Source organism: Lepidochelys kempii, chromosome 3 (genome assembly GCF_965140285.1).
Source record: "Lepidochelys kempii isolate rLepKem1 chromosome 3, rLepKem1.hap1, whole genome shotgun sequence".
In the NCBI taxonomy this organism is placed as follows: domain Eukaryota; kingdom Metazoa; phylum Chordata; order Testudines; family Cheloniidae; genus Lepidochelys; species Lepidochelys kempii.
In genome coordinates, this window is record NC_136382.1 from 136,407,586 (window position 1) to 136,435,571 (window position 27,986).

A 27,986-nucleotide genomic window follows, 5' to 3' on the forward strand; every position below is an offset into this window, starting at 1 on the left:
GAACAAACTGTCTAGTATATCTAGGGTCTGGTTTTCATTAAGAAGACTAAAGTGCTCACCGTTCATTCTTGTGGTACTGGTTTGTACTTCGACCCAAGCATCTAACAGGAGTGCAAGTGGAATTCAAAGCTGGGTCCTTATTCCTTCACATCACAAAGAACTAACATAACATGTAGATAATGGCACAGAGAGTACACTTATAAAGTTTGTGGATGATACCAAGCTGGAAGGGGGTTGTAAGTGCTTTGGAGAATAGGATTAAAATTCAAAATGACCTGGACAAACTGGAGAAATGGTCTGAAGGAAATAGGATGAAATTCAATAAGAACAAATGCAAAGTACTCCACTTAGGAAGGTTTCAGAGTAGCAGCCGTGTTAGTGACTGCCTTGGAAGGAGCACCATGGAAAGAGATCTGGGGGTCATAGTAGATCACAAAGCTAAATAGGAGTCAACAGTGTAATACTATTGCAATAAAGTGAACGTCATTCAGGGATGTATTACTTAGCAGGAGCATTGTAAGGAAGACACAAGAAGTAATTCTTCTGCTCTACCTCACACTGATAAGGCCTCAGCTGGAGCACTGTGTCCAGTTCTGGGCGCCACATTTCAGGAAAGATGTGGACAAATTGGAGAAAGTCCAGAGAAGAGCAACAAAAATGATTAGAAGTCTAGAAAACATGACCTATGAGGAAAGATTGAAAAAATTGGGTTTGTTTAGTCTGGAAAAGAGAAGACAGAGAGGGGACATGATAACAGTTTAAGTACATAAAAGGTTGTTACAAGGAGGAGGGATAAAAATTGTTTTCATTAACCTCTGAGGATAGAACAAGAAGCAATGGTCATAAATTGAAGCCAGGAGGTTTAGGTTGGATATTAGGAAAAACTTCCTAATTGTCAGGGTGGTTAAGCACTGGAACAAATTGCCTGGGGAGATTGTAGAATCTCCATCATTGGAGATTTTTAAGAACAGGTTAGACAAACACCTGTCAGGGATGGTCTAGTTATTATGTAGTCCTGCCTTGTGTGCAGGGGACTGGACTAGATGACCCACTGAGGTCCCTTCTAGTCCTACACTTCTATGGTTCTCTGATAAGATAAGATGCACTGAATAGTTTTTGCTCAGTGACACAGCTGCATATACAGTGGTCATGCTCTGCTTTCATGCATGTCCATGGAACAGTATTGTTTAAGGGGGTAAAATCCTCTTTATAATCTCTTTTCTGACTTCTGTGGCTTTGCCTGGGTGTGGCTGAGATGAGAATTTTGGCTGAGCAAAATACCATGGGGTGGTATGGAGCTGCCTGTCCCAGGAGAGCTTTGGGAAGCATTATCCTTCCTCCAGACGCTGGGCACACACAGGGAATGAAACTGCTGCACATCTCCCAAGGAAAGCAGAGCATGTTCTCCTCTCCACAGCCAGCTCTGCTGGCCAAGGCAATGCAGGAGTAGGAGTTGAGGAACATGCAATAGAGACGAACAGTGGTTTCATAACTGTTAGCCGATGGCCAAGGATGTTTGGTGAGGTGCCAGCTATGCCCGTTTATACCATCCGTGACTTTAACCGCTAGGACGCACTGTCCCTTCGCGGTGGGCAGCCCGGGCTAGGCTGACGGATGCCCCAATGGCAGCACTAAGAGCCTCTCCACACCCGTGACTTTAACTGCTAGAGCTCAGAGCTCCTTCGCAGCGGGCAGCCAGGATTGACTGACAGGTGCCCCAAGAGTTTGCCCCGTGGAGGCGGCACAACTCAACGCTAGGCTCTTAGTACTCTCACCTAATGGCCAGGCTTTAGAGCCAAAACGGCTGAGGTTCTTTAATTGTGTTGGCTGCTTTACAGTAAACCAGAGAAAACAAGTCAGGCTTATGCATAAATGGTTACCAAAATTTATTAAGCTAGATTCTAATCATGTGGTTACAAAATTGCTAGTGCCTACTTATTTAAATGTAGAGATGTTACACACACAAACAAGTTACAAAACTGAAGCCACAATCCCAAAGAAAGAAAACAAAGTATAGAGCTCTATTTCAAAATATGTGTACACTAAAGATAGGAGATCAGGTGTGGGTGCTTCTTACCCTCCTTGCATCTCTCGATTCCAGCGGTGCCAAGCCAGGATCAGTCACTCAATTCCGCGGAAAGACGAATAAGGGACAAGGCGTAGGGACCCTCTTAGCTGCAGAAGCCTTGGGAGGCTGTCACTTATCTGACCAGCAGATAGATAGTGAAAAGCACTCAAAAATCATGGTGCTGTAGGTCCCCTACTTATACCTCTGTACTCCTTTATTCTCTTTCTCCTTTCTTATGCCAAATTGAGGCTGGTCTGTCGGGGTGACGCCAGCTTTTGCAAGAGTAGTTTACACTTGCAAGGGAGAGAAACAATAAGTTTCAACTACTGGACATTTCTTTTATCAGGGTAAATATTTTCCCACCTAGGATGTTGGTGTGTGTGCATCACGCTATTTAGTAGGGGCTAAGAGCCATGTCTGTCACAGGGCCTCTGCCTGCTGTGAGCTTAATCCTTGTATCTGCTCCCAGAGGCACATTGTAGCAGCACACCTGTGCTTTCACAGCTTCAAAGGCTGTGCTGGAATATATGTTAAGTGCCCTGTTCCTGCTTCCTCCTGTGTTTCCAGCAATGCTGGTCTGGGGGGGGGGGGGGGGGGCTGACTGTCTGGCTACAATAACTCACTCCCCTTTTGGAGTAGTCTGTGACTGTGTCCCAGAGAGTGCTGCCAGCAAGCTGTTCTGTGCTCAGACTAGAACAGGACTGCAATGCCACCAGGCAGACTCAGTCTGGCCCCTGATATTGATTTTGTGATCTCGACTAAGAAGGACTAGACTTTGAATTCCAAACACATTTCAAATAGGAGTTTGTGCTGAAGATCACACTGAGTTCCCAAGAAAGTGAGATTTGAACGTTTTGCTGTTATTTTAAATAATGTCACAGGTATCCAGAGTGGCATTCCTAGGTCATTCTAAATTGAAAGCAGTAATTATTGTAATAAAAATGTTTATCTAAAAACTTATTATAATATTGAAGTCAACAGTATATAACTAAGGCTAGACTTTGACCCTGTCTATTTGCTGAGAGGATTATTCCTACCAGCTCATGGTTGAAGTTACGACTCAGGAGGAGAAATATTCTTGATCTTGCAAAAACAGGCAGGAAGTCCTAGTTTATTAATATTAGTTAAATAATCTGTTCTGTATCTGGGTTTTTTAAAAATAACTTTTTTTTTCAGCCTTATATTCTCGCAGACGAGCTGCGGCGAGAACTGCCTTCTGAACAAGCTCAGTATTGTATCAGAAGAATGCCTACCTACTCTGGTCCAGGTGCCGTTCCTGGAGCTCTGGATTATACCTCATTTTCATCAGCATTGTATGGAGAAAGTGACCTGTAATTCAGGAATTGGTGGTATTCATTGTATGTGCTGGAAAAAACAACTACCCTGATTTCCCAGTTTGCTTCTTGAAAGCTTTGACAAAATGATTAAAAAATTATTTTTACAAATATAGTAGGTACATTCAGTGTCAAATATTAGAAATGCAAATAACTAGCATATATTTCAGTGTGCAGCACTAGTAGGTATCTGCATTGATGGTATTAGTTTATCTGGCCTATATATTATTAAAATGTATTTTAAAGAAAAGGTAAATAACTAATTTTAAAAAAATATATTAAATTTGAGACCTATTCAGATAAAAAAAAATTAAAGCTTGTGAAAATAAAAACTATTCAGACTAACAAAATATTTTGCCATTTTCAAACATTCTTCATCCCATATATGATGCTTTTACTATGTTCATAGAGCTACATGTTAGAAGTCATACTTTTTTCTTTCATATAAAAATATTACTTTACAGATTTTATGGTTTTGTATGCTTCTACTGGTGGAGTTTAAGAAAATAAAAAATGCAACTTTTCAGAGAAGAAAAATACCCATCAAGTAAAATACTTAACCACTAAAATAATCCCAAACTGTATTTTTATATCTTTTAAAGGTGGTTTTCTATTAACACAGAGCTGTAACATCAGAAGCATAATCTTGCAAACTCATAATAATTATTATCTTAATATCTTGTAATAAATCAACAAGCAGTACTTTTCCTTTTAAGCCTTTTACTTTGCAGCTGAGAGAGCACAACTTTCACAATCAGGAAATAGTAAGGAAGCTAATTCATGTAAATTGTATTATTTTGAAACTCTCAGTCATGTCTATTTTGAATAGATTCTTTGTTTCCTACTGTGTGAAACCCAGTTCTTTGTTTTTTTGGTGAACAACCTGCATCATCCCATGTGATGCAAAATCCTATCTGAACTAGCTTGAGTATGGTTGTGTTGCAGTTTTAACTGTATGTCACATACAGAATTCAGATTATAGTTTGTCTTCACTTCTGTTGAATGGCAGTTCTGCTACCATATGCTAGTTTGTTTTATCGGAGTCATGCTTCCATCTTGACAACCTGTAGAGAAATAAAGCAATCACTTTTTTTACTTGAATCCTAACAGACACTGAAAAATGCAATGTAACCAAACAAAACATTCACAAATGGTGAAGTTGTGAACTGTACAATCCAGTGCTACTAAAGCAATGATGTGCCTACTAAATAAACTCTGCTTTTCAAAACTTTATGAAGATTCAGTCATTGAGATTCATCTCGTGTTTCGTCTAAAGAACCAGAAATATTTCTACACATTAAAATAGGTTTAGATTTCTCTATTTGCTTAAAAGAATAAACATTCCATGCATTATCCTAGTGGTCTAAGGCCAGGGCTGAGATTGAATAGAACTGGGTTCTGTTCCCTACTCTCTGCCTTGGGCAAGTTCCTTAACCTCTCTGTACCGTTATTTTTTTCTCACTTATAAAAGGTAGATGACGCTTATCCACTTTGATGAATTGCTTTGAAACCTATAGATGAGAAGCACTACCTAAGTGCTAAGAATGATCATGTCTTTATTTGATTTTAATACTTGGATTAATATGGAATTTCCCCGACTGCTATCCAAATGAATGCTCAGGAGGCTGTACAGCTGAATCCTGTTGAAAAGATTTGTTAAGAGTATATCCCATGTTCACTGTTGTGTGTGAATGAATGTGTGTCTGTAAACCAGTGAGCTTCCAAATTAGGCACAGGCATGGAAACAAAATCTGTTTTACGGAAACAAAGAGTTATACTGAACATTAATGCAAAGGCAGTTCAGTGTGGTTATAACTGGCACTTCCACAAGCTACAAAATTTTTTACATGCAGCTGAGTGCTGCTTCAAAAAGCATGAAATTCTTCCCTATCTTTGAAAGCACTGAAACATTCGTTCTTTCATCTGAATGTTCCACTGATCAGGATAAGCGAGGAACAAAGCCATCAGCACCAGTAGGAAATAGCATTTGTAAAATAATGTTTGATCCATGGAACAAGTCTGTGGTGTCCAAAAAAAACCAGCAAGCAGAACTAGCCTTAAAGCACACAGTAACCTACACAAGAAGAGATTTAATCCCCCATCCAAACCTACCTAAAGATTTTATATTGTACTTGTCATCTGGCTGTTCCTTACACTTAAAAAAAAATTAATATAAAGTTTCCCTCCCTCTCCATATATTTGTTTGTTTGTTTACAGAAACCGAAGTTAAATAATTGAGTTTTGTTCTGAAGGGGGAGAAATTCATGGTCTTTCTGATATTTTCTGGGAGTGAGTTCCGGAGTTGTGGGACAGCCAGTGAGCACGCACTGTCCATTGTGCTCACAAGCATTCGCCTTTGTGCCTGACAATTGCATTGTTCTACTGAACCACTTTGTTTACATTTGGGGCTGGTGGCTGAATTGGCATTTGCTGGCTATGATGCTCTGATTAGATCCATCCCAGACTCCTAGGTGTAATGACCTGCAATATCCTAGAAGTCATGGATCATTATGGCCAAAATGGGGGCAAACATCCTAATGAGTTTTAAGATAGATCTTGTTAAATTTATGAATGGGATTAGGTGACGGGATTGCCTGTGACAGCAGGGGACTGGAGTCAGTGGCCCAGGAGGTCCCTTCCAGTCCTATGTTCCTACATTAAAGTGGGATACGATAGAACAGAACCAGTATTCCAGTCAGTAGTAGGTGCTAGAGGATGTTTTTAACACCCATGGATATTGTGAGTTAGTGAGGAGTCGAGGAAGACTCCAAGGCTGTAGACTGTCTTAACGATTGTAGGGCTGAGTCTCTCGATGGAGGTGATGTTATGGGCATGGCCAGTTATTTGAAGCACATCCCTCTTCCAACAGCATTGCCTCCATTTGTCCTGGTTCATTTTCAGCCAACTATTCTTCAGCCAGGTGCTGACAGCACCCAGGCACTGGGGTATCTAGGAGACCGTAATGTCAGCTTTGTTGTTAACAAAATGCAGAGCTGATGTTGTCTGCCTATCGCCTTTAATAGAGATTCCAAAAGCTCTTGTTTTCTTATTCATTAGTCACAAAAGGGCTGGATCAGAGATGCCAGTAGTAGTTAGTGGCTTCTATTTCAGTTAGAATTTCCAGGACTTCATGCTGTTCCAAACCTTTGGCAGGATCATGCTGTGTTATTGATTACACACTCAGCTTGCTCCTGGTGTCTGCGCAGACCATCCCATGTACAGGTGATGTAATGAAGAAGGGAGACAATTCCTCAGAGCAGTTGATTTCAGATGCTAGGTGGAGGCATTCTGGAATATCACAAAGTTTGTGGTTCGGAATAATTCTGTGGGACACGACTTTGCCGCTGCTACTATGGAATCAACTGTATAAGCATATGCACGTATGAGCTCACTTCCCACGTTGGTGACAATGCTTCTCCATGTATTTTAAAGATCAGCCCTGACAATAAGTGGACTTAATAGATAAGGGACATCCCTAAAGGAAGAAGAGCTCTGTGTGTCTTGAAAACTTGTCTCTCTCACCGGCAGAAGTTGGTCCAATAAAATATATATTTCCTCACCCACCTTGTCTCTCTACTGTCTTTTAAGAATGACCCACAGAAGAACAGATCCCTGTCCAGGCTGCTAGGGGTAATTCATTCTATTCTCCTCTAACCTGTAAGGTAGAGGATCTGTTTTTCTTTTCTTCCCAATCCCATTTTTCTCTCAGCTCAGCCTCCACTGTCTGTTGCCTCCTCACTCTCTTGGTTTACCCCTACCCCAATTGCCTGTCCTACCCAACTTCACATACATGAGGCAGCTTTTGCTTCAAAACAGTTGGAAGTAACAGGAGATAGTGGCCATTAAGGAGTGAAGAAAACCCTCCACACAATCACTACAGCCATTTCTGTGCTCATGAACAATTTTCAAGAAGAGTTTAAAATGAGGAGACCTGGCACATTAAGCTTTAGAACAAGCCAAATGAACTGTATTAGCTCAAAATCTTCATAAAGGAAAGGAAGACTTCTATAAAACACTCTTTCCCAATATACTACTCTATAAGATATAGTCAGGGGTGAAAGTAACTTAAAGGCCTTGCCGGCATGCAGGGCAGCCAGGGTCCTGGGCAAGGTCAGCAGGGCCTTGGGCAGAAGGGGCATGGCTGGGGCCAGACTCCCCCAGCCAGCCCTTCAGCGCTGTCCGGCTCACGCCTCCTGAGGCTCCGGCAGTGATTTAAAGGGCCCAGGGCTCCGGCTGCTGGCAGGAGCCCCGGGCCCTTTTAAATCGCCAGGCCCCGAGGCATCTACCCCTTCTGCCTCGCCCCCCATCAGCAACCCTGCCGGTACGGTGTTTAATGTCGGCCCGTACCAGCTTACTTTTGCCTCTGGATATCATTCAGGATTGCACATCTGTGGAACACAAGGACACAAAGGAAGAAATCAAAATAAGGCCCTGGTCTTGCAAGATGTTCCACACAAGCTGATGCCTTCTTCCCATGCAGAACAGGTTACAGGGTCTGGTCTAAAAACTGCTGATCAGTCAAGGAAAATCATGTTAATTGAGAAGATAGTGTGGTCTAATGTACAAGGCACTGGACTGAGAGTGAGGGGAAACTCCATTCTGAGCCCACAACTGCCACTAACATGCTGTGTGACCGTGGGCAAGTCCCTTCACCTTTCTGTGCCTCTGTTTCCCTCTGCCTTGTCTAGTCATATTGTAAGATGTTCAGGGCAGGTATTGTGAGTCTCTCACTTTGAGTTTGTTTAGTGCCTAGCCCAAAGGGGTTCCAATCTCAGCTGGCTTCTAAATGCTACTGTAGTACAAATGTATAAATAACAAACTGGACCCCAAACAGTGTCAGTGGTGCCAACTCTTGTGATGTTTGCTGTGTTCTTTAAAAAAAATATGCAGCTTCTGGAACCATGGAATTATCAGAGAATTTCAGCTTTCATAAAACACAAAACACACACAAACAACAAACCCAAAATAAGATTCTAGCCTTCATGGTTGCAGAGAAAAGCCTGAAAACATGAAGCCTAAATGCCCACAAAAAAACAATTAAAAAGACAAAAGCAAACAAAATACCCTCATAACTTTTAAGCCAATATTTGTTTGATTTATTATTTTGGAATGCTTGGGGCTGACAAATCAGAACACTTCAGTATTTAATCCAGTTCTTCATGTCCTGTGTCAGAAGCTGCCTAGTAAAATTTATTCTAGTCAATAGAGGGTATTAGTACGTACAAACTAGTCATCAATACATGTTTGATGATTTCTTTTCCTTAAATAGATTTTCCTCAGAAATAGTTACATTTGCCTTTTTTTTTAACAAAATAGTCTCACCTCCACCGATGTTGTTGTTCCTCTCAACAAGAATGTTTGTAAATTCAAAAGACAAATTCCAAGCAGAAAAGAAAATGGAAATCTAGCAGGTTTTAACAAACATCTGTCCTGACTTTCAGTGGTGCTGAGTATTTGTTGCTCCCATTAACTTCATGGATGCTCAGCGCTTCTGAAAATCAGGCAATTAGACCTCATTTTAAAAACTGGGTGTGACAAAGTTAGGCCGGATGGCTGCAGGAAAACAGGTATGTTAGTCCTAGAATGCTAAAGGCCCTTTTTCCTGCAAGCTGGGAAGGGCTTACTTCAGGTCAATTAGGGACATCTGAGTCCAATTAAGGGCTGCCTAAACCTGTTAAAATCTCTCTCCTGCAAGGCTGGAGGTAGCAGGGAGACTGGTTTCTAGTGTGAGATGTTGTGCCCCTTCCCATAGGGAAGACACCCAAAGCCCAGTACCTGTTCTGGGGAAGGACTGACACCCTGGGGCCAGTGACAGGACCACACCTGTCCCAGTGAGGGGGCTAAGGAAAGGTATTTTCCTTTTGTTTTGGTGTGTTATAGACTTATTCCCTTTGTTTGGCAGAGGAGCACTTCTCAGGCCTGCCCTGAGGCCAACCAGAAAAACTCTGAGGGTATGTCTACACTACGAAATTAGGTCGAATTTATAGAAGTCGGTTTTTTTTAAATCGGTTTTATATATTCGAGTGTGTGTGTCCCCACAGAAAATGCTCTAAGTGCATTAAGTGCATTAACTCGGCGGAGCGCTTCCACAGTACCGAGGCAAGCGTTGACTTCCGGAGCGTTGCACTGTGGGTAGCTATCCCACAGTTCCCGCAGTCTCCGCTGCCCATTGGAATTCTGGGTTGATATCCCAATGCCTGATGGGGCTAAAACATTGTCGCGGGTGGTTCTGGGTACATATCGTCAGGACCCCGTTCCCACCCTCCCTCCCCCCGTGAAAGCAAGGGCAGACAATCATTTCGCGCCTTTTTTGTCTGCTGCCAGCCAAAGATGTAAAGGATAGATGGAGTGGGTCAGAACAAGAAATAGACCAGATTTGTTTTGTACTCATTTTCCTCCTCCCCTGTCTAGATCACACTGCAGTCAGTCACAGAGAAGGCGCAGCGAGGTTAATCTAGCCATGTATCAATCAGAGGCCAGGCTAACCTCCTTGTTCCAATAACAACGATAACTTTGGTGCACCATTTCTTATTGGAACCCTCCGTGCAGTCCTGCCTGAAATACTCCTTGATGTACAGGCACACCCTTTGTTGATTTTAGCTCCCTGAAGCCAACCCTGTAAGCCGTGTCGTCAGTCGCCCCTCCCTCCGTCAGAGCAACGGCAGACAATCGTTCCGCGCCTTTTTTCTGTGCGGACGCCATACCAAGGCAAGCATGGAGGCCGCTGAGCTCATTTTGGCAATTAGGAGCACATCAACCACCACACGCATTATCCAGCAGTATATGCAGCACCAGAACATGGCAACGCGATACCGGGCGAGGAGGCGACGTCAGCACGGTCCCGTGAGTGATCAGGACATGGACACAGATTTCTCTGAAAGCATGGGCCCTGCCAATGCATGCATCATGGTGCTAATGGGGCAGGTTCATGCTGTGGAACGCCGATTCTGGGCTCGGGAAACAAGCACAGACTGGTGGGACCCCATAGTGTTGCAGGTCTGGGACGATTCCCAGTGGCTGCGAAACTTTCGCATGCGTAAGGGCACTTTCATGGAACTTTGTGACTTGCTTTCCCCTGCCCTGAAGCGCATGAATACCAGGATGAGAGCAGCCCTCACAGTTGAGAAGCGAGTGGCGATAGCCCTGTGGAAGCTTGCAACGCCAGACAGCTACCGGTCAGTTGGGAATCAATTTGGAGTGGGCAAATCTACTGTGGGGGCTGCTGTGATGCAAGTAGCTCACGCAATCAAAGATCTGCTGATATCAAGGGTAGTGACCCTGGGAAATGTGCAGGTCATAGTGGATGGCTTTGCTGCAATGGGATTCCCTAACTGTGGTGGGGCTATAGACGGAACCCATATCCCTATCTTGGCACCAGAGCACCAAGCCGGCGAGTACATAAACCGCAAGGGGTACTTTTTCGATAGTGCTGCAAGCTCTGGTGGATCACAAGGGACGTTTCACCAACATCAACGTGGGATGGCCGGGAAAGGTGCATGATGCTCGCATCTTCAGGAACTCTGGTCTGTTTCAAAAGCTGCAGGAAGGGACTTTCTTCCCAGACCAGAAAATAACTGTTGGGGATGTTGAAATGCCTATATGTATCCTTGGGGACCCAGCCTACCCCTTAATGCCATGGCTCATGAAGCCGTACACAGGCAGCCTGGACAGTGGTCAGGAGCTGTTCAACTACAGGCTGAGCAAGTGCAGAATGGTGGTAGAATGTGCATTTGGACGTTTAAAGGCGCGCTGGCGCAGTTTACTGACTCGCTTAGACCTCAGCGAAACCAATATTCCCACTGTTATTACTGCTTGCTGTGTGCTCCACAATATCTGTGAGAGTAAGGGGGAGACGTTTATGGCGGGGTGGGAGGCTGAGGCAAATCGCCTAGCTGCTGGTTACGCGCAGCCAGACACCAGGGCGGTTAGAAGAGCTCAGGAGGGCGCGGTACGCATCAGAGAAGCTTTGAAAACCAGTTTCATGACTGGCCAGGCTACAGTGTGAAAGTTCTGTTTGTTTCTCCTTGATGAAACCCCCCGCCCCTTGGTTCACTCTACTTCCCTGTAAGCTAACCACCCTCCCCTCCTCCCTTTAATCACCGCTTGCAGAGGCAATAAAGTCATTGCTGCTTCACAGTCATGCATTCGTTATTCATTCATCACACAAATAGGGAGATGACTACCAAGGTATCCCAGGAGGGGTGGTGGAGGAGGGAAGGAAAATGCCACACAGCACTTTAAGCACAGCACTTTAAAAGTTTACAACTTTAAAATTTATAGAATGGCAGCCTTCTTTTTTTTGGGCAATCCTCTGTTGTGGAGTGGCTGGTTGGCCGGAGGCCCCCCCACCGCGTTCTTGGGCGTCTGGGTGTGGAGGCTATGGAACTTGGGGAGGAGGGCGGTTGGTTACAGAGGGGCAGCAGTGGCAGTCTGTGCTCCAGCTGCCTTTGCTGCAGCTCAACCATACACTGGAGCATTCTGGTTTGGTCCTGCAGCAGCCTCAGCATTGAATCCTGCCTCCTCTCATCACGCTGCCGCCACATTTGAGCTTCAGCCCTGTCTTCAGCCCGCCACTTACTCTCTTCAGCCCGCCACCTCTCCTCCCGGTCATTTTGTGCTTTCCTGCACTCTGACATTATTTGCCTCCACGCATTCGTCTGTGCTCTGTCAGTGTGGGAGGACAGCATGAGCTCGGAGAACATTTCATCGCGAGTGCGTTTTTTTTTCTTTCTAAGCTTCACTAGCCTCTGGGAAGGAGAAGATCCTGTGATCATTGAAACACATGCAGCTGGTGGAGAAAAAAAAAGGGACAGCGGTATTTAAAAAGACACATTTTATAAAACAGTCGCTACACTCTTTCAGGGTAAACCTTGCTGTTAACATTACATACATAGCACATGTGCTTTCGTTACAAGGTCGCATTTTGCCTCCTCCCACCGCGTGACTACCCCCTCAACCTTCCCCCCTCCCTGTGGCTAACAGCGGGGAACATTTCTGTTCAGCCACAGGCAAACAGCCCAGCAGGAATGGGCTATACTGAGTGTCCCTGAAGAAAAGCACCCTATTTCAACCAGGTGACCATGAATTATATCTCACTCTCCTGAGGATAACACAGAGAGAGAAAGAACGGATTTTGGTTGAATGCCAGCAAACATACACTGCAATGCTTTGTTCTACAGTGATTCCCGAGTATGTGTTACTGGCCTGGAGTGATAAAGTGTCCTACCATGAAGGACGAAATAAGGCTGCCCTCCCCAGAAACCTTTTGCAAAGGCTTTAGGACTACATCTAGGAGAACCGCAAATGCCAGGGCAAAGTAATCCTTTCACATGCTTGCTTTTAAACCATGTATAGCATTTTAAAAGGTACACTCACCAGAGGTCCCTTCTCCGCCTGCTGGGTCCAGGAGGCAGCCTTGGGTGGGTTCGGGGGGTACTGGCTCCAGGTCTAGGGTGAGAAACAGTTCCTGGCTGTCGGGAAAACCGGTTTCTCCGCTTGCTTGCTGTGAGCTATCTACAACCTCCTCCTCCCCATCATCTTCTTCGTCCCCAAAACCTGCTTCCGTATTGCCTCCATCTCCATTGAAGGAGTCAAACAACACGGCTGGGGTAGTGGTGGCTGAACCCCCTAAAATGGCATGCAGCTCATCATAGAAGCGGCATGTTTGGGGCTCTGACCCAGAGCGGCTGTTCGCCTCTCTGGTTTTCTGGTAGGCTTGCCTCAGCTCCTTCAGTTTCATGCGGCACTGCTTCGGGTCCCTGTTATGGCCTCTGTCCTTCATGCCCTGGGAGATTTTGACAAAGGTTTTGGCATTTCGAAAACTGGAACGGAGTTCTGATAGCACGGATTCCTCTCCCCAAACAGCGATCAGATCCCGTACCTCCCGTTCGGTCCATGCTGGAGCTCTTTTGCGATTCTGGGACTCCATCATGGTCACCTGTGCTGATGAGCTCTGCATGGTCACCTGCAGCTTGCCACGCTGGCCAAACAGGAAATGAGATTCAAAAGTTCGCGGTTCTTTTCCTGTCTACCTGGCCAGTGCATCTGAGTTGAGAGTGCTGTCCAGAGCGGTCATAATGGAGCACTCTGGGATAGCTCCCGGAGGCCAATACCATCGAATTGTGTCCACAGTACCCCAAATTCGAGCTGGGAACGTCGATTTAAGCGCTAATCCACTTGTCAGGGGTGGAGTAAGGAAATCGATTTTAAGAGCCCTTTAAGTCGAAATAAAGGGCTTCACTGTGTGGACGGGTGCAGGTTTAAATCGATTTAACGTTGCTAAATTCGACCTAAAGTCCTAGTGTAGACCAGGGCTGAGAAACAAACCCCAAAGAGGGAGTACAGACATGTTCCAGAGTGGAGGGGTTGATTTTCCCCAGGCCCAGTCCTTGCCAGAGGAGGGAGCACTAAGTCTGGTGAGATAGAAGGGGTACCTTGCCACACTGGGGTTCAGGCTTCTAACTTCCATTAATTTCAATAGGAGTTAAGTGCCTCAATAACTTTGTGGATCTGGGCTTACATGTCCAATTTTATACCCTATACATACAGATTTGGGCACCTAAATCAGCAGTCGGAATAGGAAGTATTTATCCTCTGTAGACCCGTCATTGAGCTAGAGAGTGAGTGTGAGAACAACTCTGTAGCTCAGTGGTTCGGACACACAACTGGGAAGTAGAAGACCCTGGGTCTAGGCCCCCTGCTCCAATAACCCTTTCAGTATTTATCCACAGTAGACCAGCTTTACCAGGAGAGACTGAGACAGCCCTATGCCAGAATAGCTCAGTGGTAAGAGCAGGCTGGTGAGAGACTGTCTATTCAGATCCGTACTCCCCTTCTGAAAGAGAAGGGGGAATTGAAGCTGGGTCTCCCACATCCCAGGCAAGTGCTCTAAACTCTGGCCTAAAAGGTATGAAGTGGATGCTGGCAGTGGCACTTCCTTCTCTGGCTGTTTTGTGTGGAGTGAGGCAGGCACCTAACTCATTCCCTCACAAAGATGTTTAGGTGCCTAACTTGCCTTACTCCAGGCAACAGGTTCCTGTTCATGGCTCACTAAGATGACATAGGCACCTCCCTGCAGCTGGGACATAGGCACCTATTTCAGAGAGCGGGGAGGGGCTTAGCACATTGGCTAGTTTAGGTGGCTTCCCTCCTAGCATGTTGGCTTTTGTAGTTTCTGTTGTTAGGTGCCTCAGTCTTTCCCCATTTATTGTATAGGGAGCCTAACTCAGGCTTTGTGGATTGCAGTGTTGTTCATGTGATTTTGTAGGTGCCTAAAAGTTAGGCATTGTGACATTTGGTGTTGCAATGCCTAAGTCCCTTTGTAGATCCCACCCAATGTGTTTCTGCCAATGTCAGTCTTGGAATAGAAAATGTTAATGTCTTAGCCATCACAGTTCCATTCATGTCAATTTAATATTTTTCACTTAAAATTATTTTTAATTTAATATTTTATTGTTTCACTTTCACAACTATGAAGACTAAAAATTTTAATTCTTAAATAAAACTGAAATTCTGCACACAGGGCCTATGCTGTGTACAAAGGGCAAGCATAACAATCATTAACAGGGAAAGAATCCATACTCAATAAAACTGTACAAATCACTGCTAACCCGTACAAAACAGTGTGCCAAAATCTGGGGGTCAGAAATCAGATTAGTTTTTTGTTCTTCTCTGAGAACTCAAGCTGTATGTTTTTGAAAGCATTAATAGGGGTGCAATCCTGCAACACTGATGAAATAAAGATTCACATTGTTCTTGCTTGAATAAAGATTACTCATATGAATAAAAGTAGTGGAAATTGAGTCTCATATGAATTAAGATTGATCACACAAGAGATGAAAGTAGTTTTGTAATGGATATAATAGAATTGGCTAATGGATAGGCTCAACTGCTCAAAGTTCACTTTCTAATATATTTGGCTCGATTCCCTACTCTCTTACATCAACATAAGAGAATTAGGCGTATGTACTATGCCTTTAAGCCCTGGTCTACACTAGGACTTTAGGTCGAATTTAGCAGCGTTAAATCGATGTAAACCTGCACCCGTCCACACAGTGAAGCCCTTTATTTCGACTTAAAGGGCTCTTAAAATCGATTTCCTTACTCCACCCCTGACAAGTGGATTAGCGCTTAAATCGACGTTCCCAGCTCGAATTTGGGGTACTGTGGACACAATTCGATGGTATTGGCCTCCAGGAGCTATCCCAGAGTGCTCCATTATGACCGCTCTGGACAGCACTCTCAACTCAGATGCACTGGCCAGGTAGACAGGAAAAGAACCGCAAACTTTTGAATCTCATTTCCTGTTTGGCCAGCGTGGCAAGCTGCAGGTGACCATGCAGAGCTCATCAGCACAGGTGACCATGATGGAGTCCCAGAATTGCAAAAGAGCTCCAGCATGGACCGAACGGGAGGTACGGGATCTGATCGCTGTCTGGGGAGAGGAATCCGTGCTATCAGAACTCCGTTCCAGTTTTCGAAATGCCAAAACCTTTGTCAAAATCTCCCAGGGCATGAAGGACAGAGGCCATAACAGGGACCCGAAGCAGTGCCGCGTGAAACTGAAGGAGCTGAGGCAAGCCTACCAGAAAACCAGAGAGGCGAACAGCCGCTCTGGGTCAGAGCCCCAAACATGCCGCTTCTATGATGAGCTGCATGCCATTTTAGGGGGTTCAGCCACCACTACCCCAGCCGTGTTGTTTGACTCCTTCAATGGAGATGGAGGCAATACGGAAGCAGGTTTTGGGGACGAAGAAGATGATGGGGAGGAGGAGGTTGTAGATAGCTCACAGCAAGCAAGCGGAGAAACCGGTTTTCCCGACAGCCAGGAACTGTTTCTCACCCTAGACCTGGAGCCAGTACCCCCCGAACCCACCCAAGGCTGCCTCCTGGACCCAGCAGGCGGAGAAGGGACCTCTGGTGAGTGTACCTTTTAAAATGCTATACATGGTTTAAAAGCAAGCATGTGAAAGGATTACTTTGCCCTGGCATTTGCGGTTCTCCTAGATGTAGTCCTAAAGCCTTTGCAAAAGGTTTCTGGGGAGGGCAGCCTTATTGCATCCTTCATGGTACGACACTTTACCACTCCAGGCCAGTAACACGTACTCGGGAATCATTGTAGAACAAAGCATTGCAGTGTATGTTTGCTGGCATTCAAACAACATCCGTTCTTTATCTCTCTGTGTTATCCTCAGGAGAGTGAGATATAATTCATGGTCACCTGGTTGAAATAGAGTGCTTTTCTTCAGGGGACACTCAGAGGAGCCCATTCCTGCTGGGCTGTTTGCCTGTGGCTAAACAGAAATGTTCCCCGCTGTTAGCCACAGGGAGGGGGGAAGGTTGAGGGGGTAGTCACGCGGTGGGAGGAGGCAAAATGCGACCTTGTAACGAAAGCACATGTGCTATGTATGTAATGTTAACAGCAAGGTTTACCTTGAAAGAGTGTAGCGACTGTTTTATAAAATGTGTCTTTTTAAATACCGCTGTCCCTTTTTTTTTCTCCACCAGCTGCATGTGTTTCAATGATCACAGGATCTTCTCCTTCCCAGAGGCTAGTGAAGCTTAGAAAGAAATAAAAAAAAACGCACTCGCGATGAAATGTTCTCCGAGCTCATGCTGTCCTCCCACACTGACAGAGCACAGACGAATGCGTGGAGGCAAATAATGTCAGAGTGCAGGAAAGCACAAAATGACCGGGAGGAGAGGTGGCGGGCTGAAGAGAGTAAGTGGCGGGCTGAAGACAGGGCTGAAGCTCAAATGTGGCGGCAGCGTGATGAGAGGAGGCAGGATTCAATGCTGAGGCTGCTGCAGGACCAAACCAGTATGCTCCAGTGTATGGTTGAGCTGCAGCAAAGGCAGCTGGAGCACAGACTGCCACTGCTGCCCCTCTGTAACCAACCGCCCTCCTCCCCAAGTTCCATAGCCTCCACACCCAGACGCCCAAGAACGCGGGGGGGGGGCCTCCGGCCAACCAGCCACTCCACCACAGAGGATTGCCCCAAAAAAAGAAGGCTGTCATTCAATAAATTTTAAAGTTGTAAACTTTTAAAGTGCTGTGCTTAAAGTGCTGTGTGGCATTTTCCTTCCCTCCTCCACCACCCCTCCTGGGCTACCTTGGTAGTCATCCCCCTATTTGTGTGATGAATGAATAAAGAATGCATGAATGTGAAGCAACAATGACTTTATTGCCTCTGCAAGCGGTGATTGAAGGGAGGAGGGGCAGGTGGTTAGCTTACAGGGAAGTAGAGTGAACCAAGGGGTGGGGGGTTTCATCAAGGAGAAACAAACAGAACTTTCACACCGTAGCCTGGCCAGTCATGAAACTGGTTTTCAAAGCTTCTCTGATGCGTGCCGCGCCCTCCTGAGCTCTTCTAACCACCCTGGTGTCTGGCTGCGCGTAACCAGCAGCCAGGCGATTTCCCTCAACCTCCCACCCCGCCATAAACGTCTCCCCCTTACTCTCACAGATATTGTGGAGCACACAGCAAGCAGTAATAACAGTGGGAATATTGGTTTCGCTGAGGTCTAAGCAAGTCCTTAAACTGCGCCAGCGCGCCTTTAAACGTCCAAATGCACATTCTACCACCATTCTGCACTTGTTCAGCCTGTAGTTGAACAGCTCCTGACTACTGTCCAGGCTGCCTGTGTACGGCTTCATGAGCCATGGCATTAAGGGGTAGGCTGGGTCCCCAAGGATACATATAGGCATTTCAACATCCCCAACAGTTATTTTCTGGTCTGGGAGTAAAGTCCCTTCCTGCAGCTTTTGAAACAGACCAGAGTTCCTGAAGATGTGAGCATCATGCACCTTTCCCGGCCATCCCACGTTGATGTTGGTGAAACGTCCCTTGTGATCCACCAGAGCTTGCAACACTATCGAAAAGTACCCCTTGCGGTTTATGTACTTGGTGGCTTGGTGCTCCGGTGCCAAGATAGGGATATGGGTTCCGTCTATAGACCCACCACAGTTAGGGAATCCCATTGCAGCAAAGCCATCCACTATCAGCAGATCTTTGATTGCGTGGGCTACTTGCATCACAGCAGCCCCAACAGTAGATTTGCCCACTCCAAATTGATTTCCAACTGACCGGTAGCTGTCTGGCGTTGCAAGCTTCCACAGGGCTATCGCCACTCGCTTCTCAACTGTGAGGGCTGCTCTCATCTTGGTATTCATGCGCCTCAGGGCAGGGGAAAACAAGTCACAAAGTTCCATGAAAGTGCCCTTACGCATGCGAAAGTTTCGCAGCCACTGGGAATCGTCCCAGACCTGCAACACTATGCGGTCCCACCAGTCTGTGCTTGTTTCCCGAGCCCAGAATCGGCATTCCACAGCATGAACCTGCCCCATTAGCACCATGATGCATGCATTGGCAGGGCCCATGCTTTCAGAGAAATCTGTGTCCATGTCCTGATCACTCACGTGACCGCGCTGACATCGCCTCCTCACCCGGTATCGCGTTGCCATGTTCTGGTGCTGCATATACTGCTGGATAATGCGTGTGGTGTTTAATGTGCTCCTAATTGCCAAAGTGAGCTGAGCGGCCTCCATGCTTGCCTTGGTATGGCGTCCGCACAGAAAAAAGGCACGGAACGATTGTCTGCCGTTGCTCTGACGGAGGAAGAGGCGACTGACGACACGGCTTACAGGGTTGGCTTCAGGGAGCTAAAATCAACAAATGGGGTGCCTGTACATCAAGGAGTATTTCAGGCAGGACTTCACGGAGGGTTCCAATAAGAAATGGTGCACCTAAGTTATCGTTCTTATTGGAACAAGTAGGTTAGCCTGGCCTCTGATTGATACATGTCTAGATTTACCTCGCTGAACCTTCTCTGTGAGTGACTGAAGTGTGACCTAGAGGAATGAGTCCCCTAGACAGGGGAGGAGGCAAATGAGTCCAAAACAAATCTGGTCTATTTCTTGTTTTGACCCACTCCATCTACCTTTTACATCTTTGGCTGGCAGCAGACGGTGCAGAAGGACTGCATGCCATCCACATCTCATGGCTGCTCGGCAGAAGATGGTACAGTACGACTGCTAGCCATCCTCATCTCTTGCCTGCCTGGCAGAAGATGGTACAGTACGACTGCTAGCAGTCCGTATCGCCTGCCCGCTCACCATAAGACAGTTCAATAGGACTGACTGCAGGACTAAAGAGAATGACCTGGTCAAGTCACTCCAAATTTAGTCCCTGCGCCCATGTCTGCCCAGGTGCTCCCGGCCGACGTGGCCAGGAGCACCTCGGACACGACGATGACGGCTACCAGTCGTACTGTACCGTCTGCTGCCACAAGGCAAGGGGTTGCTGCTACTGTGTAGCAATGCCGTACCGCGTCTGCCAGCACCCAGGAGACATAGGGTGACGGTTACCTGAGCGGGCTCCATGCTTGCAGTGGTATGGCGTCTGCACAGGTAACTCAGGAAAAAAGGCGCGAAATGATTGTCTGCCCTTGCTTTCACGGAGGGAGGGAGGGAACGGGGGCCTGACGATATGTACCCAGAACCACCCGCGACAATGTTTTAGCCCCATCAGGCATTGGGATATCAACCCAGAATTCCAATGGGCAGCGGAGACTGCGGGAACTGTGGGATAGCTACCCACAGTGCAACGCTCCGGAAGTCGACTCTAGCCTCGGTACTGTGGAAGCGCTCCGCCGAGTTAATGCACTTAATGCACTTAGAGCATTTTCTGTGGGGACACACACACTCGAATATATAAAACCGATTTCTAAAAAAACGACTTCTATAAATTTGACCTTATTCCGTAGTGTAGACATACCCTAAGAGCAGAGGACACATTAGAGGGAGCTGGACTGGGGCTAAAGAGAACCAGCTGGAAGCAGTCCAGCATCAGCTTCACCAGATATACAGCTAAGAGCGCACGGCTCTCCCTGTTTTAGGTAACTCTATTTTAATTCTAATAAAGTCTTACTTCTAAGAGTCCAGCCTGTGCGGCCTCCTTATGAATCCACAAGACAACACAAAGAGGTGTACTGTAACTCAAAGGAGTTACATTCAGTGTAAAGTAACATGACTAGAGGATCATGCACTCTACCAAACCAAACCAGAAAAGTTTGGGCTTGTCTACACTTACCGGGTGATTGACACGTGGTGCTCGATGCATCTAGTGAAGACCCACTAAATTGACTGCAGATCGCTCTCCCATCGACTCCTGTACTCCACTGGATCGAGAAGAATAATGGGGGTTGACAGGAGAGCATCTCCTGTCAACATCGCATAGTGTGGACCCTGCAGTAGTAGATCTAAGCTATGTTGACTTGAGTTACACTATTCACGTAACTCAAATTGCGTAGTTTAGATCAACTTTTCCCAGTAGTGTAGACAAGGCCTTCGTTCGCTTCAAAGACTGACTTTAAATTTTTTCCTTGTTAAAGCTAAGCTGTTTCTGGAAGGGGAAAAAGCCGAAACCAGGCCCAAACATATTTGAAATACTAGAACTCAAATTGATTTAAATTATTTTAATCCTTTGGTAGCTAAAATACTTATTTGGATTTAAAGTGCCATCTTGATGCAATTAGAAAGAGGTTAGTTTTTCAGTCTCACAAAATTTCCAGTCTCCTGCAGAAACCAGGGTGCTGTGAATGCTGAGAGAGACCTGCACCAATGTTATAAAACCATATGTAGAACAGATACTGATTTAAATAACATTTCCTACTGGTGCTGTATTTGCCCTTCTTTCTATCCCAGTTGACCTTTTGTCCTAAAGATCATGTAAGAAATTATTTCTTTGGAAGTTTATAGAAGGTTGCAGCTTTTTGGGTGCTTACTGGTAGGTGGTAGGGAATATAACAGCTTGTCACAGCGTTAATTAGAGATTGCTGTTGAGTTTGATGGGCATTGGATCAGGCTATTTCTGCTGACTTTGACAGGTATTATGTTGGGACCATAGTATAATTCTGCCTTTGGACTGAGTAGCATGAAAGACATTTTGCATGCACATGTCTGGAGAAAGTGATGTCTGTGGAATCTGCATGTGGTCAGCTGGATGCAGAAGTGAAACAAAGTCAGCCCAAACTGACCATTATTATTTGATGTTGCTGCTATTTCTAGAACTCTGGTGACTGCCTCAATGTCACTAGCTAGAGAATATTTTTTGCTTTATTGAATTATAACTTACATTGGCTCTTAACTTGTATAAACTCTTCAAGACGGAGATAATTTTTTGTTATTTATTTATTTGTATAGTGCCTAGCACAATGGGGCTCTAAGCCATGACTAGGGTCCCTCAGTGCTATCAGAGTGCAAATAATATTGCCCCTCTTGTGCTGAAATATTTCACAATGTTTCACCTGTTTTACAGATTATATACTGATATCCACCCCCCCCCAACTCTGAGATGGGTACATGAGAGCTATTATAAAAAAGTTTTATGGTATTTTTGTACACTAGAGGTTTGTCTGTATGTTAGACCAGGGGTTCTCAAAATTCATTGCACCACGACTCGCTTCTGACAACAAAAATTACTACATGACCCCGCGGGGAATGGACGGGGACTGAAACCTGAGCCTGCCTGAGCCCCGTAGTCCCGGGTGGGGCGGGCCAAAGCCTGCGTGTAGGGAGGCCAAAGGGCTTCAGCCCAAGACAGGGGGCCTGTAAACTGAGCCCTGTTGACCAGGGCTGAAGCCCTTGGGCTTCCGCTTTGGCCCTGGGCAGTGGGGCTCATGATTCGGCCACAGTCCCCAGTAAGTCTAAGCCTGTCCTGGTGACCCCATTAAAATGGGGTTACGACCCACTTTGGAGTCCCGACCCACAGTGTGAGAACTGCTGTGTTAGACAAACCAGAGTGCCATTAATAAACAATTACCAAATATATAACATTACATTTCTTCTTGAATGTATTTAGGTTTCAAAGTCAAACTCTCTAAAGTAGAGACCAGATTTATGGTTGCCTATGCAACCTTCTATTCAGTCCCCTTGTTTGTCCCATCTGTGTACTGGATGAGTGAGGACTCCTATGGTAAAAATAGCATGTAATGATGTAATTAAAGACTGTGTATCCTAATGGATACACATAAGGGGGCAAAATTAGGGTTTCATTTCCCCCCACCAGAGTTGGGAGTCCCATCCCTGCCCTGCCCCCAGAGCGGTTGGGATAGGACAGGACAGTGGGTTTATGTGCAAGATCTGGTGTGAGATAGTCTGGCTCTTCCCTCACTGCTCTAGCAGCTCCCAATTGTTCCCAGTGCAGAGCTGATGCTAGTTTGAAAGCAACAGAAAGGCAATGATCTTTTAATGCTCTAATGTAGTTAAATCTGAACTGAATTTCATGGGACTGAGACTAGGTATTTCTCTAGCTTGAGGCCATCCTCACTGCTGAATTTCAAAGATCTGCTGTAAACAATGGAGATGTTAGAAGTCTTAGCAGAAAAAGTTCCAATAATCCTTTATAATGGAAAGTATAAATATAAGGATAGTTACCAATTACCTCTGTAATATTCAGCAAAAATAAAGAAACCAAGGAATGGAACCCCAGATCCCCTAATCTGTAACAATTAAGAATCTCTTGTCTTGTGCTCAAATACAAATTCAATCCTAATGATAAATGTATATTTAAATTAATTGTAGCTGAACAATATGACACCATATTGCGTGTATGCACCTACATAGGGCTCTCTCAATCTCCCCTGTTGAAGCTGTTCCACTGTGGATAAATAGTGAGAGAGTGATTGAGGACCCTGTCTCTCCCAACTATTTGGGGTGCCCTAACCACTGGAGTACAGAGTCATTCTCATTCACTGTGTCTTTTTGGCCTGATCACTATTCTACTGTGAACAAACACTTAAATGTAGTCCACTGGTTAAGGCATCCATGTGGGAGGTGGGAAACCCAGGGTCCAGTCCCTCTATTACAATCACTTTTTCATTTATCCACAGTGAAACAATTTCAACAGGAGAGACTGAGGAAGCCCTACATCAGAATATCCCACATCTCAGTGGTTAGAGTCCCCTGTTCAAATCCTTTCTTTGCTTCTAGCAAAGAGGTGAGGGGGCGGGGAGGAGGGATTGAACCTGGGTCTCCCACATGCTAGGCAAGTATTCTAATCATCAGGCTAAAAACTGCTCTCCTTGGATTTGGACTAGGATTTGATTTTGTAGGTGACCTCTGAGGCCACCTACCAGATCAGGCCTTGCATGTGACTTGGGTGGATAAATTGAATGCCCATCTTCCCCTGGTTTGTGAATCTGGGACTTAAGGCGATAGGTGTCCAGACACCCACAGTGAGGTGTGTTGTAATAATTGGGCTTAGAAATTTACCCTAATTGTGAGCTCAGCTGTAAAAAGTATGTGAATGTTCATAAAATGTCACAATCACCTATAACAACAAATGTTGATGGGAAAAGGTATGAAAGGGAATCAATAGGCTTCTTTGAATTAGTACAAACAAAGGGGCTTACTGACATAACTCAAGAACTGTGTTAAGATCATGCATTGTAAACAAGAAAATGTGGACTGGAAATTAACGAACCAAAATTGGTGTCCCAGATATTAGACCTAATTGAAGGACAAAATAAAGAGGAGATGGGCTGTTTCACCCACCACTCCCTTTTTGGTCCTTAAAGAGAGAGACTTTCGGGGGGGATTGGCTACTGGGGCAAGTTTCACTGTCATGGCTGCCACTCCTACCATTTCCTGGGATCCTGGACCTTCTTCATTCTAATCTTGAGAGATGTCCTGACGGGACCGGGCCAGAGAGAGGGAGCCAGATGACATTGCCACCTCTACCAGCTAAATCCTGAATACCACTTGGGATGTGAGACTGTCTGTCTCCCTTTCTCTCTCATGTGTCCTTTTTCTTATTACTACCATATTTCTTCACTTGCCTAATAAGAGTCTGGCTTAGCATATTTTGTAACACTGCTGAAAGCCTGTGACCAGAAAGAGGCAACTAAATGCAATACCCTAAACAGCCCATATTTATATGAGTTTACTAGGTCTTGGAGTAGCTGATCAGACTGTGTGCTGGGCCTGTGTTTCTCCAGACAGCAGTGAGGCTACATTTGAGAATCAACACTAGAGACAGAAGTTTCATTTTCTCTCCTTGCTGTTCTTTCCTCTCCCCTCTTGTGTGTGTCTTGCTTTGTCTTCTTAGGAAATGGGATAGCACTTTAACAACAACAGCAGTAACAACAACTCCAGCCCAGATCAACAAATTTCTCTTTTCCCCAAAAGAATGGTTATTAACGTCTTTGATACCATCTAAAAGACAGTCAAAAAGGGGTTTTTTTCCTTCTAAAAACTCTCTCCAGCTAAAGGGAAAGGGCAGAAGGGATGCTGTTAAAAAGGAAGTCTTACTTAATACCTTGCATTTCAAATGCTTGACTGTTTTTCCTTCCTTTCTGTATCTTTAATAAAAGGTTTAAAGGATTTTTAATGGTATGTTTGCCAGGCTGAGGTCACTTTATACTAAACCCTGAACCTTGTTTAAAACTGTTTAATGTTGGATGATGATTGGCTTATGCTAACGCCTTTGGCTCATCTAAATCACTACAACAGAATGCTGTGCACAAACTCGGAGGCAGAAACTTAAGTGCTTACAGAGTTCAGTGAGAGTTTTGTGGATCACAGTGCCTAAATCTGAGGTTTAGGTGCCAAGTACCTTTGTGGATTGGGGCCTGAGTAACTTCCACGCAAAACTAATAGCAATAGCAAAGTGGACTGCCCTCATGGAGTCTTTGGCACTTCTCCTTTATCTGGTTAAAATCTCTGCATAGGGTAGTGTGTGTTTTTAATTTTTGCTCTCTACTGTTATGGTTTTTACAGTTGATTTATTTCAGGGGTTTTATGTTGGTTGGCTTTTTGGGGGTAGATGGAGGTGTCATCTTACCAACGGTTGTGATAAATTCTCCAAAGTGATGAGGTCTTTACTTCAAGAGGGGATGTCTTTTTAAAAGGTATGCTCTAGTTCAATTACCAGTTATAAAGCTTGTTGTAGGAATTACTGAGTAAAATGCTATGGCCTTTGTTTATGCATGAAGTCAGACTACAGATGTATATAATGGTTCCTTCTAGCATAAATCTATTTACCTGATATAATGTATTTTGTGATCTCTTCTGATTCTTCTTTGTGACATACTGTAGCTTCCTCCACCATAGCAGCTTTCATCACGTCAGGGCTCCTAGATTTAATTCACTGTGTAACTTTCATCTGTCTGAAGCATATTTCATTTAGCGGCAAGTTCTAAGGATACACATTCAGGTTTACAATACACTATAACTGTTGAAATCAGCTCCTTGACAATAGCTAAGGTACATAAATAAACTGTAATTTTTTTCAGCCATATCTTGCAATCTTTATTATATTAGACCAGAATCTTTGAGTATGATACGTTAAAGTACCTGTACTAGATGCCATTCACAGAGAAAACTTTGACTTCTCATGTTATTCATTTTAAATGGGCTAATGCGTGTAATATTCCACTTAAGTTACATAACAGAAATATGTGCAAATATTTGTATTAATGGAATTTTTTTCCCTTTCATATATGGAAAGAGTTCATTCTACCTGATGATACATCTTGTTCCTGCTCTCCTCCACTACATTTATAAGGGAAAAACAGATTCTTCATCGGGTTTAATGTAAGCTTTATAAATACTAATATGAGCTAATGACCACATTAGTCTCTGTTCTTTTTAACAAATGTCAATTTTATATTGCTATTTGTCTAGTTATAAGTTTAAATTTCTTACTTGTATATACTAGCATAATTAATTTGTCAAATTGTATTTCTTCACTGTGAATAATCCCTTTTCTTGACTCATGAAGTTGATTTTGTGATACTTATTAGCAGCACTAAGTTATCTGGGTTTCTAGGTCTTTTTTGTCCCACAGAGGGTTTGTAACCAGTGCTGTGTTGGCTAATTACAAATATTTAAGTACCTTAAACCAAAAACTGGCAGTAAGCTTTTGGCATATTGCAAATGTCAGCACACTGGTATATTATAGAACCACGGTTTGTGCTAGCTTCTTGGGGGCCACTTGGATCAGACGGACCTCTCCCAGAGACAGCAGTAATGCAAGAATAGCTCTATCTTGTCAAAGGTGGATCAGCCATTTCAACTGACTTTTTTTTCCCCCCTTTCAGTCTACTGCAGCCTCTCCAGAAGGGTGGAAACAACCAGTGCTGGGAGGGAGGCAGTGGGAAGAACACAAACACCCCTGGCTCTGGGCATCCCAAAGCCTCCGACTGCCAGCCCCTGGGATGGATCATTAGCTAACTACCCTATTGTGTTCATTCCCTCTGAAGCATCTGGCACTGATCCCTGTCAGAAGACAGGCTACGGGGCTAGATGGGCCACTGGTCTGACCCAGCACGGCCATTCTTATATTCCTGTACTTGCCCCCAGCAGCGCAGGATATGCAGGGCTATGGAGCTGGGTCTGTCACAGGACAAAAGGGGAATGAATTCACGGCCCAGTACTCTCTGGTTTTTAGAGGTGGGTCCCTCCCTAGGCCCAGGCCTAGGCCCAGGCCCTGCTGCTCTGAGATCCCGGCGGCAGCTGCCGGCTCATCCCCTCACTGAGGCGCTCCCCCTGCCGCACGGCGGCAACCCCCGCCCAGAGCCGCCGGGCCCGGCTGCTGTGTCACGCGCTCGGGGAGCGGCCCAGGTGGCGGCTCGGGCCCAGGCTCGCTTCCCCGGCCCGGCCCCGCCCCGCCCCGCCCCGCCGCTGCCGGAGGAAGAGGAGCAGCAGCGGGCGGCCCTGCAGCTGCGGCATGTCGCCCGCCGGCTACAAGTTCCCCCAGCGGCCGGGTAACTACGGGGCCGAGCGTGGCGTTCCCCGGCGGCTCCCCTGGGCTTGGGGGGCGGCGCGTGGGACGCGGGGCTGCCTCGCCCTTGGCTCTGCGGGGAGCCGAGCGCCGGGGGCCGCCCGCCCGGGCGGGGGGGCTCTGCGTGTCGCCCTCTGCCAAGACCCTGGGGTCGGGGGGAGCGGCTGCAATCCTCGTGCAACCGGAGAGCAGCGCCTCTGCTGTCCGCCCGGCGAGCGTGCTCGGGCTGCGTGTGCTCCCGGGCTCAGAGGAGCAATTCGCTGCTCTGGGTTTCCCGGCGGGGAGGCTCCTGCCTCATTTTCTCCGTTACCTGGAAAACCGAGGCGCGCTGTCCCGTTTTACCGTGAAATGTATTTGTTCCACCCGCTGATGATCCTCGTGCGTAACTTTTTTTTTTTTTTAAGGAGCGCCTGAAATTTAGAAACCTGCCTCTGACTCATCGGCCTGCCTGTACCTGGCAGGGTCCCGTGCCCCCGGGTTAAACAAACTTTGTAAATGATGCAAGTCGCCCTGCTGGTTAACTCATCCGCTAGTGAGCGGAAACTGGAAATGCCCAGGATTCGGATGATCTTGTATTTGACCTCAAATGCCCATTACCTATTTAAACATAGTTTTTCGGTTGTTAACAGTGTCGATTAGAGTGCCCTGTCTCCCCCCCCGCCATCTCGCTTTCATAGCCCCCTGGCTATAGCAGACAAATGGCTTAGACCCCCCCCCCCCAGGGGTTCGTTGTAACAAAGGTGCATTGTATTTTTGTGCGTGCATTTTGCATGCAGGTAAAGTGGAATTTTCAGCCGGAAA

General features: G+C 45.7%; 4 protein-coding genes and 1 long non-coding RNA gene across 22 annotated transcripts in view; 3 read left to right on the plus strand and 2 right to left on the minus strand.

The window, feature by feature from the left end:
* Positions 1 to 3,639, plus strand: part of ACTN2 (actinin alpha 2) — an 89,106-nt gene extending 85,467 nt beyond the window's left edge. For all 14 annotated transcript variants that reach the window (XM_073338220.1, XM_073338208.1, XM_073338211.2 and 11 more), the window contains one exon: positions 3,245 to 3,639. In XM_073338220.1, coding sequence (XP_073194321.1) covers positions 3,245 to 3,403 — 159 coding nt within the window. In that variant the 3' untranslated portion in view covers positions 3,404 to 3,639. The remainder of the gene's footprint in view (positions 1 to 3,244) is intronic.
* Positions 2,662 to 27,841, minus strand: LOC140909280 (uncharacterized). Of its 2 annotated transcripts, XR_012158162.1 has the most exons (4): positions 27,496 to 27,841; positions 25,445 to 25,536; positions 20,493 to 20,622; positions 8,862 to 8,893 (listed from the first exon to the last, which is right to left on the minus strand). It is a non-coding gene; the product is annotated as an uncharacterized LOC140909280 (long non-coding RNA). The 2 variants fall into 2 exon arrangements; XR_012158161.1 differs by lacking the exons at positions 8,862 to 8,893; positions 20,493 to 20,622 and adding an exon at positions 2,662 to 4,466.
* LOC144930368 (uncharacterized) lies at positions 11,670 to 13,235 on the minus strand. Its single transcript, XM_078851926.1, has 2 exons — positions 12,778 to 13,235; positions 11,670 to 12,190 (listed from the first exon to the last, which is right to left on the minus strand). The coding sequence occupies exons 1-2, from the start codon at positions 13,181 to 13,183 to the stop codon at positions 11,670 to 11,672; spliced, it is 927 nt and encodes a 308-aa protein (XP_078708052.1). The 5' UTR covers positions 13,184 to 13,235.
* Positions 15,391 to 16,976, plus strand: LOC140908296 (myb/SANT-like DNA-binding domain-containing protein 7). The gene is made up of 2 exons (XM_073335255.2): positions 15,391 to 16,320; positions 16,909 to 16,976. Exons 1-2 carry the CDS (start codon positions 15,738 to 15,740, stop codon positions 16,974 to 16,976), a joined length of 651 nt encoding a protein of 216 aa, XP_073191356.1. The 5' UTR covers positions 15,391 to 15,737.
* Positions 26,959 to 27,986, plus strand: part of MTR (5-methyltetrahydrofolate-homocysteine methyltransferase) — a 77,760-nt gene continuing 76,732 nt past the window's right edge. For all 4 annotated transcript variants that reach the window (XM_073338202.2, XM_073338204.2, XM_073338203.2 and 1 more), the window contains exon 1: positions 26,959 to 27,168. In XM_073338202.2, coding sequence (XP_073194303.1) covers positions 27,132 to 27,168 — 37 coding nt within the window. In that variant the 5' untranslated portion in view covers positions 26,959 to 27,131. The remainder of the gene's footprint in view (positions 27,169 to 27,986) is intronic.